This window comes from Falco biarmicus, chromosome 6 (assembly GCF_023638135.1).
Source record: "Falco biarmicus isolate bFalBia1 chromosome 6, bFalBia1.pri, whole genome shotgun sequence".
Classification (NCBI taxonomy): domain Eukaryota; kingdom Metazoa; phylum Chordata; class Aves; order Falconiformes; family Falconidae; genus Falco; species Falco biarmicus.
Window position 1 is genome coordinate 27,743,350 of NC_079293.1, and position 19,864 is coordinate 27,763,213.

At 37.3% G+C, this 19,864-nt stretch overlaps 1 protein-coding gene across 3 annotated transcripts in view; it reads right to left on the minus strand.

Moving 5' to 3' along the window:
* KIDINS220 (kinase D interacting substrate 220) overlaps positions 1 to 19,864 on the minus strand; it is an 80,721-nt gene that overhangs the window by 34,317 nt on the left and 26,540 nt on the right. For all 3 annotated transcript variants that reach the window (XM_056343243.1, XM_056343242.1, XM_056343241.1), the window contains exons 12-22: positions 19,651 to 19,828; positions 19,040 to 19,204; positions 17,487 to 17,666; positions 16,969 to 17,134; positions 15,892 to 16,043; positions 15,142 to 15,431; positions 9,471 to 9,611; positions 8,605 to 8,848; positions 8,349 to 8,437; positions 7,231 to 7,375; positions 5,518 to 5,680 (exon numbers count right to left, since the gene is read on the minus strand). In XM_056343243.1, the coding sequence (XP_056199218.1) occupies positions 5,518 to 5,680; positions 7,231 to 7,375; positions 8,349 to 8,437; positions 8,605 to 8,848; positions 9,471 to 9,611; positions 15,142 to 15,431; positions 15,892 to 16,043; positions 16,969 to 17,134; positions 17,487 to 17,666; positions 19,040 to 19,204; positions 19,651 to 19,828 (1,913 nt within the window). The remainder of the gene's footprint in view (positions 1 to 5,517; positions 5,681 to 7,230; positions 7,376 to 8,348; positions 8,438 to 8,604; positions 8,849 to 9,470; positions 9,612 to 15,141; positions 15,432 to 15,891; positions 16,044 to 16,968; positions 17,135 to 17,486; positions 17,667 to 19,039; positions 19,205 to 19,650; positions 19,829 to 19,864) is intronic.

Consider the following 19,864-nt stretch of genomic DNA (forward strand, 5'->3'; position numbering starts at 1 on the left):
AGATACATAACAGATTTGGATGATACAATACCTTCCTTCTTTCCAGTGCTTTGCTAGTAACTTCTAAAGACAGTTTCATTTTTGACTGTTGTTGAGCACTGAATGTATTTTTTCAGAGAAATCACCAATGATTTGTGAATGAATTTCCTCAATGCAGATTTACAGCCCATTACTACAGTAGCAGAATTATAGATGAGATTATTTTCCCTAGTACGTTACGATACCTATATACACAATGACTTTGACCAGTAATTTACTCATAGCTGCTTCCACAACCCTCTGTGAAACAGCTGTCCTGGTTATATTCCCCGATTGCATCTTCTGCCTCTGCCAGACCATTTACAGGTATGTCAAAGAACACCAGGATTATCTTTGGAAACCTCACCTGCAAGTTTCTCATGAGACACTTACTCCTGTCATTTGCTTCCTTCTTTTGTTCTTCCCAAGGCAATCTTGCCTGTTATTACCTTACATTTTAATACATTTAAATGTTCTTAGATCAAGTCTTGCTTAAAATGTCTTTAATTTCAAAATATTACATTGCTGCCTTCACACGTTCATCGACTGTTTGAGAACTCACTTTCTTGAAATATATTTTCTCTCTACAAGAGCCACAATGACTTTTCCCAGTATATCATTTATTTAGATTTGGCACTGACATTTATTCTGCTGTTATGGATGTTTCATTTAGCCTTCACAAGAGAGCACATTCCCATAGCTGGCTAATTTACAAGTCTGAGAAGAATCAGTTGCAAACATTCAACAGAAACTTGCTTTAATCTGACAACTTAATTCTTTTACAAATTCATTTACAGAAAGCGCATGTATTTTATTCCATTTCAGGGCTTTAAAAATTTGCTTTTTGCAACTTCTGCAAACCATCCTGGCATTTCACATGATAAGGTGACTTGAAGAGGTAACACATAAACCCAAAGGAGTAAATACTGATACTAATAAGAATACCAGCTGGAAAGCCAACCCAAGAGAGATCTAGACCTGCAAAGAGAAAGGCTGGAAGTAAGAAGACAGAAGTGAGATGTTACAGCAAGTAATTTAAGGAAGTAAAAAGAGTGAAGATATTCTTCTCCAGAATCTGGATCAAAAGCAAAAAATGTAGACTCAACCATTTTTTTATTTCCAAAATTTGACACAATTACAAAGCATGGGCTTGTTCTCCTCTGCAAAAGAACAACAATATAGTGTGTCCACCCGTTACTAAGAGAAAAGTCTAAGTGGTTCCAATTCATAAAGACTGTTCAACAGAGGAGTGCCTCTGTCACAAATTGAAGCCTAATTTTGGTTTTGGTTTTTGTTCTTATTTTTTGTGGTAAATTTAACATTCAGTAGGTTTTCCCATCTCTGTGAAGTATGATACAATAAAGAAACACTACTCCTGACAGAACTGGTTTCATACTCATCAATATAGTCTTCCATATTCATCATAGTATCTACAGAAAAGCACTTGCAAATTTACTTTCCCCAACAATCCTTCACAATCAGAATACATTACTTAGCTTTTTTTTTTTTTTAAATAAAAAAATAAAGCACAGAGATATAGGTATTTTTATTTAGTAACCAAATTGAGATACCTGTTTTTTCCCCCCAGAGTATTCCAACTGAAAACAGAGTTCCCACTAGCTTCAGATACTGCTCTGAACACTTGAGCATTTACTAATATCAGCCTACAGAACTGTATACCGCCTCCCAACAGAAGCACAAATACTGTCCAAGTGAAAGGTATGATAGAGGTAATTAGTCCAGCATCACGCACACTGACAAATAATTCTACAGTAGCTTTCAGTTGTCTTTGTTTTCCTATTGCATTCTTTTCAACAGATAGCACTGAGATGTGACAGAAGATGGCCCTCCCCTCTACTACATGGCCTGTCTATACAGTTTGCAAAATTAAATTTGGACATTATAAGACAGTAATATTATGGAGGCAAGATAGCATATGATCATACAAATCATATATCATAATGCATACACAGAGGGGAAATAACTGCAGACTGGTTTTATTCTTTCCTTTCTTAATGCTCGACTACTTGATTCTTTCCATTTTACTATGCTTCTTTTATGTTGAAGTACTGCTTATTCTTTGAAATACTGAAAAATCAAAGCACCTAGTGAAAAAGATCACTAACATTAAATACAAATACAGAATGTGCTGAGACAAACAAGCAAACAGAAGCTGCCAGAGCTGGACAGACAGTCATTCTGCTGGTGCCACCTGCCGGCACAGCTGCCCCGTACACACAGGTACCACGTGTAACTCCTGCACGGAATCACTCTCCCTATAGCATTAGCAGTATCGACAGCAAAGAGCTGGGTATAACCTGCCTCCACAGATACAGCAGTAACACAACATAGGTTTTGTTACCACCTGTCATACCCTCAAGTTCACACACAAATTATCTACTGTAACTCTTCAGTTGAGGGTACCTGTAAGAGATCAATCCAGCATGCTAACCCTCTGCCCCGCAGAGTCAGCAGCTAAGAGGAAGGCAAGGGAGAGTTCTCACTGCAAGGGAACCCTGGCGATTCACAAGCTTTTTAACACGTGATATTTTAAAAGTTGGAAAACTAAAATATCAAAGCGTTCTCCTTATATAATGTGATTCAGTGTGAAACTCCCACGCTTAACACAGAACCTACAATATTCCTTTCATCCAAGAGAGATGTCCAAGCAGACCCCACTCCCACAACACAGAATTCAGAAATGCAGCAAAACCAAAGAAGAATTTGCACTGTCACAAGAAAAAGTAGTTTGACACAAACTATTCAAGACTAGGAATATTATATTCTGACTCCTGTTCTAAAGTAACAAAATATTTTTTTAAAAATGCTTGCAGAATAAAAGGCAGGGAAGGAATAACACAAACTCAGTACAGGAACAGAAGCTATAAAAGTATCAAAATCTGGTATCTATTCATGAGACTCCAAATGGGAAAGCTGCTCTATAAACCAGAAAACCTTAGATAACAGAAACTGAAGTTTTAAAAGAGGAACTAAAGTAAATAGTCTACTTTGAATTGACACAGAAACAGATATTTAAGCCAAGTGACTTCAAACAGTTGTAGATAAACAGAATTACAGTGACACAGAAAGGATTATTTTGGATAAAACAGAATTTTTTGAGCATTAGATAACCCCAGAGAAGAGTTTACAGACCTTTTCATATTCAGCATATGGTAAAGACGATCACACAAATCACCAGAAAGATGACATCTCAGCTTTGTCATGACATCAGCAGAGTTACATATTTAATTCCTTAAACAGGTTCAACAGAAGTGGCTAAGAGACATCAACTCTCTTCCTGATCATGCACCGATGTTATTATGAACCCCCCTTTTTTATGGCTAATTAATTAAACTCAGTCTTGTAGCTTTATAATTTTCATATCAAATAATCCTGTTGGGATTTTTTGCTAAAGAGAGAATCCTGAATGTTGGTCCTTTTTCTTGTCCTTGTTTTCCTGGTATTGCAGGTAGAATACAGACAGCTTTACTTAAAAGAAGATCATCACCTTCCCTTTTTCAATATCTAGTACAGGGTTCTTCATTGTTTCTTCACATTACAGATCCTAGTTTTATACACTATAAATTTATTTATATGTTTATAACTGTCAGTTATGAACTGGCACTCCACTCAAGTGGCTATATTACTCCCAAACAACCTGCACAGCAAGAGGTACAACAGCATAGCAGAAGTCATTAATCTCCTCCACACCTGAACTAATAAACCCTGACACACTCCACTTGGCACTGAATATCAACAGCTCAAGTGTCTGTACTAACAACAAATAATCCAGAACCCAAATAAGCCATTCACATTTAATTGTGACTGTCCTTTCCTTCTCCTCACATTGGTTTACTACAGATTTAATGTTAGTTTATACTGTAATTACTAGTACCTATTTACAAGAACAAATCAGGTCTCTAATACCTCCTTAGGTTTATCAGAAAACATAAAGGTTGTTATGTCTTGAAGACAGCTTTGGACTTCAATCACTCCAAAGTGATTTATTACTGTTGATGATAATAATCAAAAAGCTGTAATAAGTTTGTTGGGTAAATACTGAAAATATAAAATTGTGAAACATGACATATGGCAGATCTAAATAACGGGAAGTCAGAAACACCTACAGCAAAGGTACTGAAAAGCATGGCAGGAGAGGGAATCCGTGATGATTCTGAATTACTCTACCTGATCACATAAAGATTTGTGACACTAGCCCTGTGAACCAACAATGGAGAGGTGGGCTCCCATTACTTTATGATTTCACAGGTATCTTACACTCACATAGGAAATGCAAAACCCAGAAACTAGACCCATTCTCTAGAGGAAAGTGTTTTCTAATCACTCATTTACCTTTGAAGTTTGGTATTTCAGGAACAACCCCCCAGCTTGAAGCCACTCCAGTCTACTACTTGCCCTCTTTGTATATTTAAATCCTCAGCCTCATCATGCCCAGTTGACCCTTGCCCCTTTACCTTCTGGGTTTTCAAATCTTAACCTTACATTGACTTTCCCAATACAACTCACTCCAGTTGTCATTCCCAATCAATCATATGCCATTCTCAGCACTTCAACTATTTCCAGTCCATCCCATCCAGTTCATCATCTGCCATTCCTTGATTCCCAGTGCAGGGCACCTTCCCAAAATTTTCTGTCCAAGTTCGTTCTCCTCTCTATTCTTTCCCTGGACCCTGAAAAGTCTCTAGATTTTCTGGTAACTCGTTCAATTAATCCCTGTCTTCACTCTTTACCTCAGCTGTCCTTTTCGTTTGATCTCAATTACTTCTTACCAAAGTCAAACCCTTCTTTCCTCTCACTGGCTTTCATTCTCAGATTCTGCATTTTTGCTATAGGCCCAACTCCCAGTCACATTCTTCCTCTTCCATTCCTCCTACTGTCACTAGGTCACTTGCCACAATCCACAAGCCCTTTCTTACAAGCAGCCAGGTTCTGGAGAGGCATGTTTGCTGACAACACAGGGACAATTTGTTCTCAGTTACACAGCTCAGTTGGACAGCAACTTGTATCAGCAATGGAAAAAGTCATGCTTCACTTTTGTATTCCTTAACCACAGCATAAGGCACTGCCATAGTTTCAAGCACGCTTGCTAAGCACCAAACCTTCAAAGACCTTTACCAGTATGGACAGTTTTTGTAGCGCTTAGTTCAGATTTCTAACTAGGGAAGAAAACCTAACTCCTAGCTTGGCCAAGGTAAAGATGAAAATTGTATCAAGAAAAAACAGAAGTACAGATAGCTATCTGTGAAAGAATTCTAGTGTAATTGTGGTTTTAATACAAAGCACACATTCGTCCATGATACACCAAATGGCAATTAAAGTAATTTAGAAGTTTCCAAAAGTTGACAGAGGTGAGCAAGATGGTGGGAATTTTAGATTACAACTTGGTAGGTGTTTGAAAGTTGTATTACTCTAACAATTATTAACAATGATTAATATTTTAATCATGAAGGTGTATACCATTAACAGAAGAGCACCTACCTTTCATAGATGGTTTTTAAAGTCAGCTGATCAGGAACACCTTCTGTCTCTTCAAGATGCAGTATGAGCCATGATGTTCTGTATGGCCACTGCTCTGTGAGATTGATCCAACTAGCCAGTCTATCCCAGTTGAATGTGATCTGATTAGCTCTCAACAAACGACCTAATATAACAGGGAAAGTGGGAAGAAACACAGGGGATTTTTCTCTTTTGAAAGGCTGTGGGGTTTTTTTCCCTCCTCAAAGTAACAGCTATGCAAGTCCTTTAACCTGATCTGTGAATTTCCTGTTACTGTATTTTTAGCTCAGTAAGTTCAAAATCACTTCAAGTCACATCTAAAAATATCGTTTGACAACCTAATAAAATTTCTTGAAAATACATGATCAGAACCTGAGACTCTCTAAAACGGTCAACTTCAGCTTCAGGTTAAACACTGATTACTATCATCCTGTTGCAGGTGAACCTTAAGTTACTCTAACAAAAAACAATAGAGAATTTCATACAGCATTAATTTCTCAATCTAAACATAAGAATCACGCTAATACTGTGAAAGATCTATGTATTAACATATGAAATATGGTCAAAACAAGTTAAGCATACAACTGCCATCTTCAAGAACCAATGAAGTAAACTTCAAAGCTATAAAGAAAAGACTGTTTTAAGTTAGTAAGACAAGGTATGGATCACAAATGAAGTTAATTTTAAAACCAAGAAAAAGTTAATGCTACAGTTCATATATTTCAAGTTTTAGCCAATTTTCTAGAATTACATTATTAATATTGGTGATGATGTATAACTTACAGGCTGAAGGCTCTGCTCATGAAGCTCTTCATGAAATCATCATATATATATACTCACAGATAATAGTACACTAGAAGTGTTATTGCAGGATTTTTTTTGTTTTTGCAACAGCTTATGATTTTGTTATACTTGCACATCTGTACTATAGTTTGCAAAAACCAGACGATGAATTTTACTTTTCAGATATTTAATTGCTTCTGAATCCATGTAAGCTTCCAGCATCCATATGATACTTTTGTAGAGTTATGCACTTAGCTATATACAGTGTGAAAAGTAACTCAACTTGCTATTTGTGAACCAGTTAGCTGTAAGGTTATTCAGTGCCTTTTAGTGCCTGTAACAGAAAAAGACACTAAATAATCATTCCCCATTCACTGGCTATAGGAAGCGTGATTTTATGAGACTTTCATAACTCCTTTTCTAGTTGTTTCCAGTTTTTAAACCTCAAAGATACAATGTCTTGATTATGTTTTGTTGAAGGAAAATAGTTCATAAAATGTTTTCGTCAGCCCCAGACAACCATTTACAGAAAAAAGACTCCAAATACCCATAGCAGAAACATAAAGGACACATACCTGGTTTTGCCTCGCAGTTTACCATTTAAGATACCAGCAGTACTACAAACTTTGCTCATATTGGAGTATTATGAAATTGAAAAATGTATTTTATTATCCCACTTAAAAATTTACAAATATAAAATTTCCTAAAAATGTAGACTAGAATCATTTGCCTCCCAACTGAAGTCAATGAAACAACAAATATTTAATTTTTTTTTATTCTACACAAAATAGTCTATCAGAAGGATTTTTAAAATCAACACATGGACTGACTTGTTTAGTTTACACACTAAGAAGTAACTACAAGCAATCAAAATACAACACACTTTACTGTACACAAACATGCCACACCTACCTGTTACTGAAACAATATTTAGCAATCTTCTCATGGTCTGAGGACTGATATCACTGAACCAATCCTCTGTAACCAACAGCTTGGTCAAATCAAAAGACATTTGGCGGGTAATGGTACGTTGCATCTGGCGTCTTCGGTAAGTATCCTGATAAAGATACAAAAAAGCAATGAATACTGATTAGTATCAAAAACTTTTAATGTATTTTAAGTACTTCAGTTTTACTTGATTATAAAGTTAGAACCTTTGTGAATATGTGTTTGTGAAGTTGACATGAAATACCATAAAAATATTTACACAGCTAAATCAGAATTAAATTCTGGTCACAGTTGAACATGATTTCCATACAAGCCAAGAACTAGTGAGAGTTACACATTTTGGTTCCATGCCAATTCTGAGAGGGCAAAATAGAGTGACACAGCGAGATACACTGTAAAAGGCTTACTAATTTTAGAATAGCCATCATAATCTCCTACTTTCTCTTAAAAAAATTAAATGCCATCCACTTACTAATTACATTTTAAAATTGAAGTGAACATCAGGTTCCTCTGCTACAGAACTCCCCAAGTCTCTACGGTAGCTGAAAAACCTCAGAATCCTCAGACTGTGTTGCTTTTCACTACTTCCTAGATACCTTTTATTCAACCACTTCCTGATCTTACATAAAGATAGGGTAACAGAACAGAAAGCAGGAAAGAAAGTGTGTTGGACATGCTGCAGTAGAATTCTAGTACTATAATATTCTAAATTCCTTGATTTGTTCAATTACTGCCCCTTGTTGAAACATCCTGTGATCAAGTGATAGCAGGCTTACAAACAAAAATCCAAAATATACATACATACATAGATCATAGCTACTACCAGCATGCTGTATCATCTCGGCATTCACAGAAAGCTGAATTTAAGTATTTGTGGAAAAGTAAACTTTTTCCGCTTTGACAGTGCATCACTCTGCTGATTTATAACTGTACTCTTCCTACATGGATCATTTATATTAATTTCATAAGAATGGTTTAATAAGTCTTCCAAGTGGACATCATTAAAAATGCCAAAGAAGAAAAGAAAAGAGAAGAAAAAAGGTATTATCAGTATCTCCATTTACTCTACAAATCTTTCTCACCCGCCTATTGAGAGCTGTTTTGCTACCAAGCTTGGTCATGTCCCCAAGACTGTTCTGAGAAACTCTTCTGTCAACCTCTTCATGCAATCCTACAGAAAAGAAAACAAAAGCTAAGCATTTTCTCCAATCATATACATTTGACTGATCTTAAAATAACAGTAAAAATCTGCCAATTATTTAAGTAGTTTGTTCCAAAAAACAGATTTTCAGAACACTGGTTTTGTAACTTTTGTGTTATCCTGCTGCATAACCTTACCTGCATTATCTGTATACGGAATATCTCCATTGGTTGTTGAAGCTACCATCAGTTTTTTTGCATTACTAAGCCCTCGGCTATTCAGAAAAACAGGCAAATGGACTATGTTTCGCATGTAATCATGTCCATTTATGTTTGAATCACGTAGAACGCTGTTGAGATTCTGGTTAATAGCCTTTATAATAATGTGTGGGTCACTCGCAAAAATAGCAATAAATGGCCCCTTTGAAAACAAGACTCGCACCTGTAAAAAAGTAGATGGAACACTTCGTTAACAGTAATTAATAATTAATAGTTGTGGATCGTTTGAACATCTAACTCAACATTTTATGTTCATTCTGTTTGAATTATAAATCTGATGGGACAAGAGATGTATACAGATGTCACATCCTTCAGTGTGATATATCTAATATTAGGAACTTCATAATTAGAAATAACCATACCTGACAAGTTAGCAGTAGTAGTTACAGTGGAAGTAATCACCAAGAAGGTATTATGCAGTAATGTTCTAGCCCACCCCCCCCATATTTACCATTTTAGTATTTTTCATCTAAAGTACTTAAAAAGTAAGTATGAAAACCTCTCCAAACATTTAAGTTTATTTCAACAGAGTATTAATTTTCAGTAATTTACATATGATTATTTCAAAACTTTACAAAAGTATTAACGTGTAGTACTACTGGGATTTAATTTTCAACTGTTAAAACCCATTGCTCTTATATTACAGTTATGCCAATGCACACAAACATTAAAAGACTACAACACACGGACTCTGCAGACACAATTACTGTATGTATCTGAGCTCATCTATGAATGAGATAATCCAGATGATCCAGAGATCAGCTTTATAAAATGATCCAACTCACAGTATCCAGCATCTGTAAAACTTTGTCCTGTTCACAAGCATCCAATCCATCAATAATTACAACAAGTCTTGTCTGGTTCTGAGTGAAGCTGTCAATGGTTTTTGCCATTTTGGCCATTAATTCCACTTCACATTTCAAAACCTATAAAAATGAAAAGTAGAAAGAAAAAGATATCACTATAATATCTAAAACTCACAGAAATGCATATAATTCATTTTGCAGATTGCTACTTGTCCCCAAAATACTTCAGTAAGGTTACAAAAGTAAACTTATAAATACCCAAAGTGAAAGTCCTAAAGTGCCACTTACAAAATTTTGATTTCCAATTTGCACAAAAATGTACAGCAGAACCGCATATTCCACTTTAACATCACAAACTATCCTCATTTAAATTCCATGGCAAAGTTATTTTAAAAGAAAGTAATGTTTACGCACAGTAAATCAGTATTTCAAGAATAAACAAGAATATTTGTAGCTTCATCTAATCCTCAAAAAAGGTTTTAAATAAAACGTACACTAAAATTTTCTATCTGCCTTTCAGCTAAGCAAATTATGTTCTAATGCTCAGTCACTCCTATTCAGGACATGAAATCTGAAGATTTTTAAAGTTTTTTCAGCATCAAGTTACACAGTTAACAGCTACCCTTAATACAGACACAAAGGTGGAATTCACCTGCCCTAATTTCAGCAGCTAACAGGTAGACACTGAAAACTGATCTAGTCACCACTAGATTAAACTTGAATGTGCACATTAAGATCACATCACTCATACGAAATAAAAAAACCTATTTCTCTCCCTGGATTGCAAAGGGTGAACCTAACTCTTAAATGGCTGAAATTATGCCGGATAAATACCCCTCAAAAAACAACTGTCAAGAAACACAGTAGCAAGACACAGATGTCTTCTGTGCTACAAAAAGTATCACCACAACATATTGTTACACAATGTATGAGCTGTAACCTACAGAGGTAACCATCATGACGCTAAAATTTATTTTCAAATAAGACCATAGAGGATATTTGATGACAGCCTTATGGGTACATTTTTTATCAGTTTAGACACAACCCAGCAAAACAATAGTATTTTCTATCATTTTTCATGAGATGCGGACTGTTTTGGGATGTTCTTTCAGTGCTATCACTCCTTTCTTGGTAAAGAGGTCTTGCAGACAGCCAAAGTTACGCTTAGTTTTTCACCTTTAGATTACTTTAAGTTATTCTTTCTAATCTTATGATCTAAAGTAAGCTTTTACTAAACACTGATCATTTAGAACAACTGTTTTCCTAGTACCTTCCTCTCAGCAAAAACACAATTAGAAACTGAAAACATAACCCAAATTTAACATTCCCAGTTGAGCAGACAGATCTTGCACACTAAGTACACCAGCAGCAATAGAAGTAGTAATCTTGTACACCAGCAGAAGTGTTCCCTTCAAAAACTTACCAAGTCTCATTCTAACGTTGTAAGACTTGGCCTGACTAAATAAATGACTAAATAAATGACTAAACTAAATAAATCTCTATTTTAAGATTTTTGTGGTTTAATCCCAGCTGGCAACTAAGTACCATACAGCCCCTTGCTCACCCCCCCCACCCCTAGAGGGATGGGAAGGAGAATCAGAAAAAAGGTAAAACCCATTGGTTGAGATAAGAACAGTTTAATAACTGAAAAAAAAATAAAATATACTACTAATAGTAATACTACTGAAAAGGGAGATAACAAAAACAGAAAGAGAAAAAATACTGTCCTGTTTAATTTGTTCAAAGCCCTGTCATTGCTCAGGGCCCCATTTGAAATCATTCTTCCAGGTCACTTCATAGAGAGGGCTTACAATGAGACTGTACTCTGGAATATGCATTCTCCGAAAACCATCAACACCTAAGGAAGCCTATTTCTTTCTACTAGTTGGTGGAGACCTAGCTGTTATTTTGCTGCTCACATCCATCCTCACAAAATCCATCTTGCCGTTTTATTCCTAAAAACCTGGATTTCCTGTGCAAGTCCCTTGACCTTACTTTGTTTTATGGCAAAACCATCTTTCAGAAGGGTTTGGACTGTTTTCTTCCCATTCTCAGAAACAACTTCTGCTGTATTGCCCCACACGCTAATATCACCAATATATTGCAGGTGTTCCAGAGCTTCACCCTGTTCCAGCACAGCCTGGATCAGCCCATGGCTGATGGTAGGGTTGTGTTCCTACCCCTGGGCCAGTCAATTCCAGCTGTATTGGATGCCTCTCCAAATGAAAGCAAACTGTGGCCTGCACTCTGTTGCCAAAGGGATTCAGAAAAATGCATTAGGGGTATCAGCTATGACATACCATTTGGCTGCTTTTGACTCCAGTTCATACTGAAGTTCTAGCATGTCTGGTATGGCATCACTTAGTGCATGACTTCATTCAGGCCACGATAGTCCACTGTTAATCTCCATTAGACTTTTGCACTGGCCATATGGGGCTGTTAAGGGTGAGCAAGTCTTGTTGATCGCTCCTTGGCTCTCCAGTTGATGAATCAACTTATGGATGAGAATCGGGGAGTCTCTGTTGGTGCAGTATTGCCACCGGCACACCACTGTGGTAGCCATCGGCACCCATTTTTCTTTGACCTTCAGCAACCTCACAACAGAGACTGGGCAAGGTAGACAACTGCTTCATTTCCTTCATCTCCAAGGCAGCTACACCAAAAGCCCACCGGTGGTACCCTGTTGAGTCCCTGAAATACCCTCTCCTGAGACAGTCTATGCCAAGGACGCACACAGCCTCTGGGCCAGTCACAACGGGGTGCTTGTGCCACTCATTCCCAGTCAGGCTTCTTTCAGCCTCACAGTTAGCTGCTGGGATCCCCCTGTCACTCCAGAAATACAAACGGGTTCAACCCCCTGTATACCCTGATGGCATTAGGGCACACTGTGCACCAGTATCTACTAGAGCCTTATACTCCTTGCGTCTGACGTGCCAGGCCATCAGATCCACACAGTGCAGAAAACCTGCTTGTCCCTCTCCTCCACGCAGCTGGGGGCAGGGCCCTTCTAATCCTGGTCATAGGGTTCTCCACTTCTTGTAAAAATGGGTTAGAATTTCTTTCCATAGGATCAGGAGTAAGTCAGCCCTTTCACTCCATCTGGGAAACTGCCCACTGGAGACTGCAGCAGCAACCTTCCTGGAAGTACCTCTATTTGTGATTGATTTTCCTTGAAATTCAAGTACCCGTGCTTCTAGGGTTGAGGTGGGTTTTCCATCCCACCTCCTCATGTCCTCTCCATGGTCCCACAGGTAAAATCACAGTGTACCCCATGGTGTGTAGCTTCTGCCTCCTCCCTCTCGAGCAAAAGGATGTTTACTGTTAATAGCAGAGCCGCAGGTCTGTACAGGTGAGGAGTAGGACCTATCCTTGTTGATAGAAGTTGGCTGGACCAACTTCTCCACAGCTGAGAGAAGGGAGGAAGAGAGATTATATTCGTATACCTGAAGTCAGCAAGCCACTTCATCCACCACCAGTGCCCTTTCGTCTCTACAGCTCATTGCTGCCAATGACCTGGCATACAATGCTGGTGTGCTCCATATAAATTTCCACCACATGGGTTGTGTGCATTGGATCTGCATCTGTGGGTAACTGCATGTTGTTTGAGTCACAACCAATCATCTCTAACATGACTAATTCCCTCAGGTACCGGATACCTCTCTCTATTGCAGTCCACTTGCCTGGGCGACATGTAACATCTTCCTTGAAGGGACACCTTTCCTTCACGCTTCACAGGAGTCACCTCCAGCAGCTGAGGACTTGTGTCCCTTTTCCAATCACCTTGTCAATACTCCCTTCCCTAGAAAGCGATCCCAGCTGCTCAGCTTCCCTGTCCTCTAATTCTGAACCATTAGCCCTGTCACCTCACATCAGAGCAGTCAGGTGATAATGTGCTCACCTGGCAAACAGCTAAAAATCTTTTCACATATCCCATAGCTCACTTAGGGACAGGAATCAAGTGATTACTTCTTGTTCTGCCTCTTCCTCTTGCTCCTGAGATGTCCTGCTTCGTTCTCCTTTACTAAACAAGCTGACTTTCATGTCCACTTCTTCTTGTGTATAGGGGTGACTGATACTGTCATGGATTGGTTCTCTGGTTCAGCCGCAGTGTCTTATCACCAAGGTTGGAGTAGCCGCAGTGTCTGTCACTTTGCCATCAGATCCAGAAACCTTCTCTTCCCATTAAGGGTACTGAATAGCATTGAACAGCACCCAGCAGGCATGGGTCAAGCCCCAGCACACTGCAGTGATTTCTGTCTCTCCACAATTGCCAGGGTGACAGCATGGTTTCTCCTAGTATTTCACTGGTTTTCCTGGATTCTGCACTTGTTCAGGGGTGAAGTTCCAAAACACTGGAGGTGCCCACTGTCCTAGGCACTTACCCATACTATCCCACACACCCTGCTACTCTTAACTGTCCAGCCTTGGGACAGATCTCTGTGTGGTATTCTTAAATAGTTACTTTAAACAAGTTCCGGAGCACATTCAGCAACATGCTGGTTCTCTGCACTAGGACCACGCTGGTTTCAAGATCCCAAGGATATCCACAATCTTCAAAATTCTCAAACACTACTGTAATCAACCTGGCAGGCAAGGTTTTATTAATAGTTCCCATTACATGACTCCCAAAGTACAGAGGTGATGGCAATGCTGAATACACGTACCGGATTAGTTTCATGACCAGCACTTCTATTGTATCACAAGCCAGCATTACAAAGTACAACAAAACAAGAACCTTAGCCCAGGCCCCAGAGGCGATAAATACAAACCCAGGGAACACATACTGAAAGTAAGGTATTACATCATAACACAACTCTGAACATGTGCAACAGCTCTGAGAGCAAATAAATCAACACTGTGACCAGCAACTATTAAATCAACAAAAGGAATATTTATAACAAGTCTGTTTTAACACTCTGGTCAGATCTGTTGTTATCTCAACACTCTGTGCCCCACATTAGGCACCAACACGGACTTTTGTGGTTCAGTCCCAGCTGGCAAATAAGTACCACACAGCCACTTGCTCACTGCCCCCAGTGGGATTAGAAGGAGAATCAGAAAAAAAGGTAAACCCCATAAAATCCATGGGTTGAAATAAGAACAGTTTCATCACTGAAATTAAGTAAAAAGTAATAATAATAGTAATGAAAAAGGAGATGATAAAAAGAGAAAGAAAAGTAGCAAAGCGAGGGGAAAAACCATAACCCAAACCAAACAAGTGATGCACAGTACAATTGCTCACCACCCGTGACCGATGCCCAGCCAGTCCCCAGGCAGCGATCCCCTCCGGCACCCAACTCCCCCCAGTTTATATACTGGGCGTGATGCTCTATGGTATGGAATATCCCTTTGGCCAGTTTAGATCAGCTGTCCTGGCTCTGCCCCCTCCAACTTCTTGTGCCCCTTCAGCCTTCTCACTAGTATGGCAGTATGAGAAGCTGAAAATTCCCTAACTTAGTATAAACACTACTTGGCAACAACCAGAAACATCGCTGTGTCATCAACATTATTTTTATACTAAATCCAAACCACAACACTGTAACAGCTACTGGGAAGAAAATTAACTATCTCAGTCAAAACCAGGAGAGAAGGCTACAGGTCTGGGGATTTGTTTCAGGTTTTTTAATGGTCAATTCATACAAATGATTACCTTCATGAACCCCTCACTTTTCAACTTGTGAAGTTTGGAGGCTGCATTGTGAAGACGTTTTCTTTGAGAATTCAAAACTGAATCCATCACTTGCCACCACGTGCGACAATTCAAGATAAAGGCCAAACCAACAACACAGGTAACTGATATAAGAATAACATTCACTGTCATGTTGGCCGGTTCTACATTAAAAATCGCCAGGAGGGCAATTGCAGAAACAACGCAAGACAGTATAAACAGGAAAATCACAAAGGATGGGAGACAGCAAGTTTTCTTCCATTTCTTTTTACCTAGGAAACAAGTATTTGCTGTTAAAATTAATGTAAAATGTAGTAACAGGTGCATACAAAATCTATTAACTTGCATACTTCTCATTAAAAACTAACTTGCACAAAAGGTTACTGCAGCGTTACCATCCCGTCACAATCTGACTTAGAAACAATGACTGAAGTGCTATGGAGAAATACCATGCTGCATCTAAAAGGATGACATATAAATATACATTTCCATTGACACTTCTGAAACCTATACTTCACAGAAGATATTCCTTTACGTAATTAATAAAATCAAGATGAGCAAAGAAATCAGGGCTTTTTTCTCTCCAGAACAATACAAAGAGTTTTCCCTTCTGTATAGATTTCTACACGACTACAACAGTTTCTAAAAAGAGCTTATAATGTGAAAAACAGAACCCCTGATAACAGTGCATTGAAATGAAATAGTCGGAAATGTAATTCAGGTAACAAAAACCTTGTGTATCTTCTGTCTTGAAAACTCGAAATAGCCTTGTTGCTAAGAAACCAAATTCCCTTTCACATGCATCAGAGAGGGTAGCAATCATCTCAGCCAATGAAGTTTCTCCACCTACACTGGACAGTCTATTGTAGTCTGTAAATAAAAATCTGAAAGAGAAAAAACCATGTATTTTGTATGCTTTAGAAAGCTTTAAATATTTTCTGGCAACCAAAACAAAAATCTTTCTGCATCCTTGCAACTGCAAGTTTTTTCAAGTGGCACAAAATGTAAAATACTTGAATATTTAAATTTTTTTAAATTCTGCATGGAATTTAAATATTTTTTCTTTATTACTTCTCCTGTTACCGACCTCTTCTTTGCCCCACTTCCTATCCTAAAACTTGATTTCTTAAGATGATAAAAATGATCATGTCACTAACAGCACCTCAGATGGCAGTAAAAAAATAAAAATATCTTTATAAGGCCAAAATACAATACTGACAAGCATTTTAAAAACTGCATTCTGAGCTATTTTCAAATATTTATGGAGAATTAAAAAAAAAAAAACCAGAAGAACAAGATCACATAAAAGCACCATGAGGCTAAAATACAAGTCTCTAAACAAGAGGAGTAAACAAAATGATAAAACACATGGCATAAATTTTCCTCGCTTTCAGGTAAACTAGAAGCCTTGAGCAGTCTGATGCTCTACCTACGGGAAATTAAAAAAAAAAAAATAATTAAAAAAAGACCTTAACAGAAGTAATCGGTGAAACAAGCATTACACATAACACAGTAACCTATAAATTAAATTCTTATTTTATCTGTTGCAAATTTCTATTAATAAGAGAGTCAAAACTCCTAATACTAAAAAGCAGTACCTTTCACTGACTGGCACAGAGTTTTGAAAACAATGCTATCTTCCTCCCACTGAAAAAAATTAACTACGTGATCTTCCAGGGCTACTGTTTTTCAAACAGGAATCTCATCAGCTTTTCATAAGAAGATAAACATGCATATTAATACAGAGTTTGAAAACTGATAGAGTGAACCTGAATTATCCATTCAGAGTAAATAAATGAAATAACTAACCTGACAGGTAAAGCTTTAGTGGTTTGCTCTGGTAATTCTGGTGGGTTTACAAACATGAGTTTGAGAAGCAACTCTAAATATCCAATATGTCTTGCCAACCTTGCACTTAACACCCAGGCCCAGTTCCAGCTCTCACCTTCTCTTCGGCCACCAAAGTAAATTACAGCTAAAATATTGAAAATTTAAAAAGATGTTATGGCTCTATTTTAGTCAATGTTCACAACTGAAAGAACCATGAAGTCTGAACAGATAAAAGGAGTCTAATGAATATTTAACAGTTATGGCTAAAAATGAGAATGGCAACAGCAACACAGTGAAGTCAATATACTAAATTCTTGTTTTTAAGAATACCCTCTCACAAATTACATGCAAAACACAAGGAAAGGGTCCAAAGGGATCCTATTTTCTACAAAAAATATTTAATATTTTTTCTGAATCACAATGCATGTCTACAAAACAATACTGAATCCCCAAAACAGATAAAAACCTTCCAAAACTTCATATAAATTAAGACTTACTAAAGAAAATGTAGAGAACTGCTAATAAGCTGAGCGACACGGCTATTCCAAGCTTTGCATCCACTGTGAAAGCAAGCAATAAACCCAAACCTCCACACAGCAAAACTGTGAGGAATACAATAAGCCAGGAGAACTGAAAAAGAGGTTCGATCTGCTGTCCTGCAAAAGTCTTCATTTCATCTGAAACAAAAAGACAAAGAGCAGTTTTCACATGTTAACATTCTAGAACAGAAAGCAAAAAAGGTATAATAATGATCATCTTTGAAAAAGAAACACCTTTCACTAGACTCCATACATTTTCCCTATTACTGATCCAAAAAAGACAACGATGCTTGAATTCTTCTTCAAACTTAAGCGCAAACCCTAAGTTCTCATCCATGCAATGAAATGATTTACATACATAATACTTGCACTGTTTGCTGTCAATTTCTACTTTTAAAGGCATATTAAAACCTATGTCACTTCCTATTCTCCTTCAAAAGTTTAAAACATGTTTTATGAAACCAAGAAAAATAAATACATCATATCTGTCAAAAAAACCCCAAACACCCCCAAAACTTCATTCATCGAAACGTGAACCATATTCCCCAAATAGTCGTATATAACAGTACAATGTAAAGGCTTCAGTATTTACTTGTTTGTTTGATTCCTATTTACTAAAACAGGAATTCCTGAAGAAACTTAGTTAGGATCTATTGGATAAGAAATATTAAATACACAATCCAGAATAAAAAGATGAATGAGGTACAGGAATACTGAAAAAGTGTTTTAAAAATGTAAGAGTTCATCAGCAATAAACACCACAATCAAAAATGCACACTGCTTTTTGTTTATGACATGGGGCATGAGGTGAACAAAATAAACAGAGAGACCTATTTTGACTAATATAGAAGCTTTTAAAAACACGGAAATCACAAAAAGTAACAAACATTGAGACTGGTGAAAGTACTTTGAATTATACTGCACATCTCAGAAAAACATCCTTTGTTAGAAAAAGCTAAAACTGTAAAAAAGATGTCTATTTCCACTGCAAAAAGCATTGACGCTCTTCATATATTGCATTTGCCATCCTCTATCATTTCAGAAAGTTCAAAAAAACAAAGTAAATAAGGGAAAAAGGGAAGAAAACTAGACACAGAAAATATACTAGAAAGAAAAAATATTAATAGCCTGGAATTTGTTCTTAAACATAAAAGAAAAAAAAAGACAACACCTAGGAGGCACAATAAATAAATACTGCAGCAAAAGAGGTCTGAACCTGATTTGACACATGAACACCCTTAGAAAGGCACATTTCAGCAGCCATACTTTCAGCAGTACCTAAGGGTAGATTCACTGCTGCAGGAAACCCACAGGACAATAGACATAAACACTTAAAGATGGAATCGACAATGTATAAATGAACAAAGCAACCTGTGGATGACCTGACCACACCAAAATTTAAATCCTGCATATAACATTACATCAACCAATGGCTGTCACAAAAACTAGTAACCCCCACGCGATGCTTTTCATAGATTTGAACCTACAGAAAAGGCTAAATCAACTCTTACCTTCCAGCTTCTTGAGCAGGAAAGATTTTCCACTTCCCCACTGTGCATATAAGCCTACACAGATAGGTGGCTGCATGGTTGGTTCACTCAGAATATCAGCCAAAGCACTGCTGTACAGATCATAGCCCAGCATGTCACCATCAGATTCCGTGGGAGACAAGTGTCCTGTAATACAAATACTATGTTACAGAACTTTGCTTTTAGAAATCTCTTCAATATGACAATTTTCATACATAGAATCATGACAGGTTCGCCTGTATTTGTATTAAAACCATTAGAGCTTAACACAAAAGATACAAACAAAAACCCGAATCACAGTAAGTCAAAAGAAAATTATTCCTACACAAGCAAAATCTATGTAAAAACAAAACGACCAACAGAAGTTGCACAGTATCAAATGTCAAAGTAAAAAACAAAAGGTACATTTGACCTTTGTTAGGCTTTTAGAATGATGAATTTTTTTGCGAACTGATTTTTTTTAAAGCTCTCCCATTAGCTGCACGATTAAAAAACCTAAACAGTTACCACTTTTCAATACAGAATTGAATAAACTGGATTCTCAATATACAAGCAAGTAAAAAAAAAATAGAAAATTAAATACTTATACGTACTGGCTCCAAATATCTGTGTTAAAATACTCTTCTGGTGGCTACAGTCAATATTGTAAGGTGTTTCTCCTGTTTTGTTTGGTCTATAAAGCAATCTACCATCTTTTGGGTTTCTTAAGAGTAATTCAGCAAGTTTACGGCTTCTTCCACGAATGGCAATATGAAGTGGAGTATCTCCTTTCTGCAATTAAGTGAAAAATGAGTAATATCTAACATG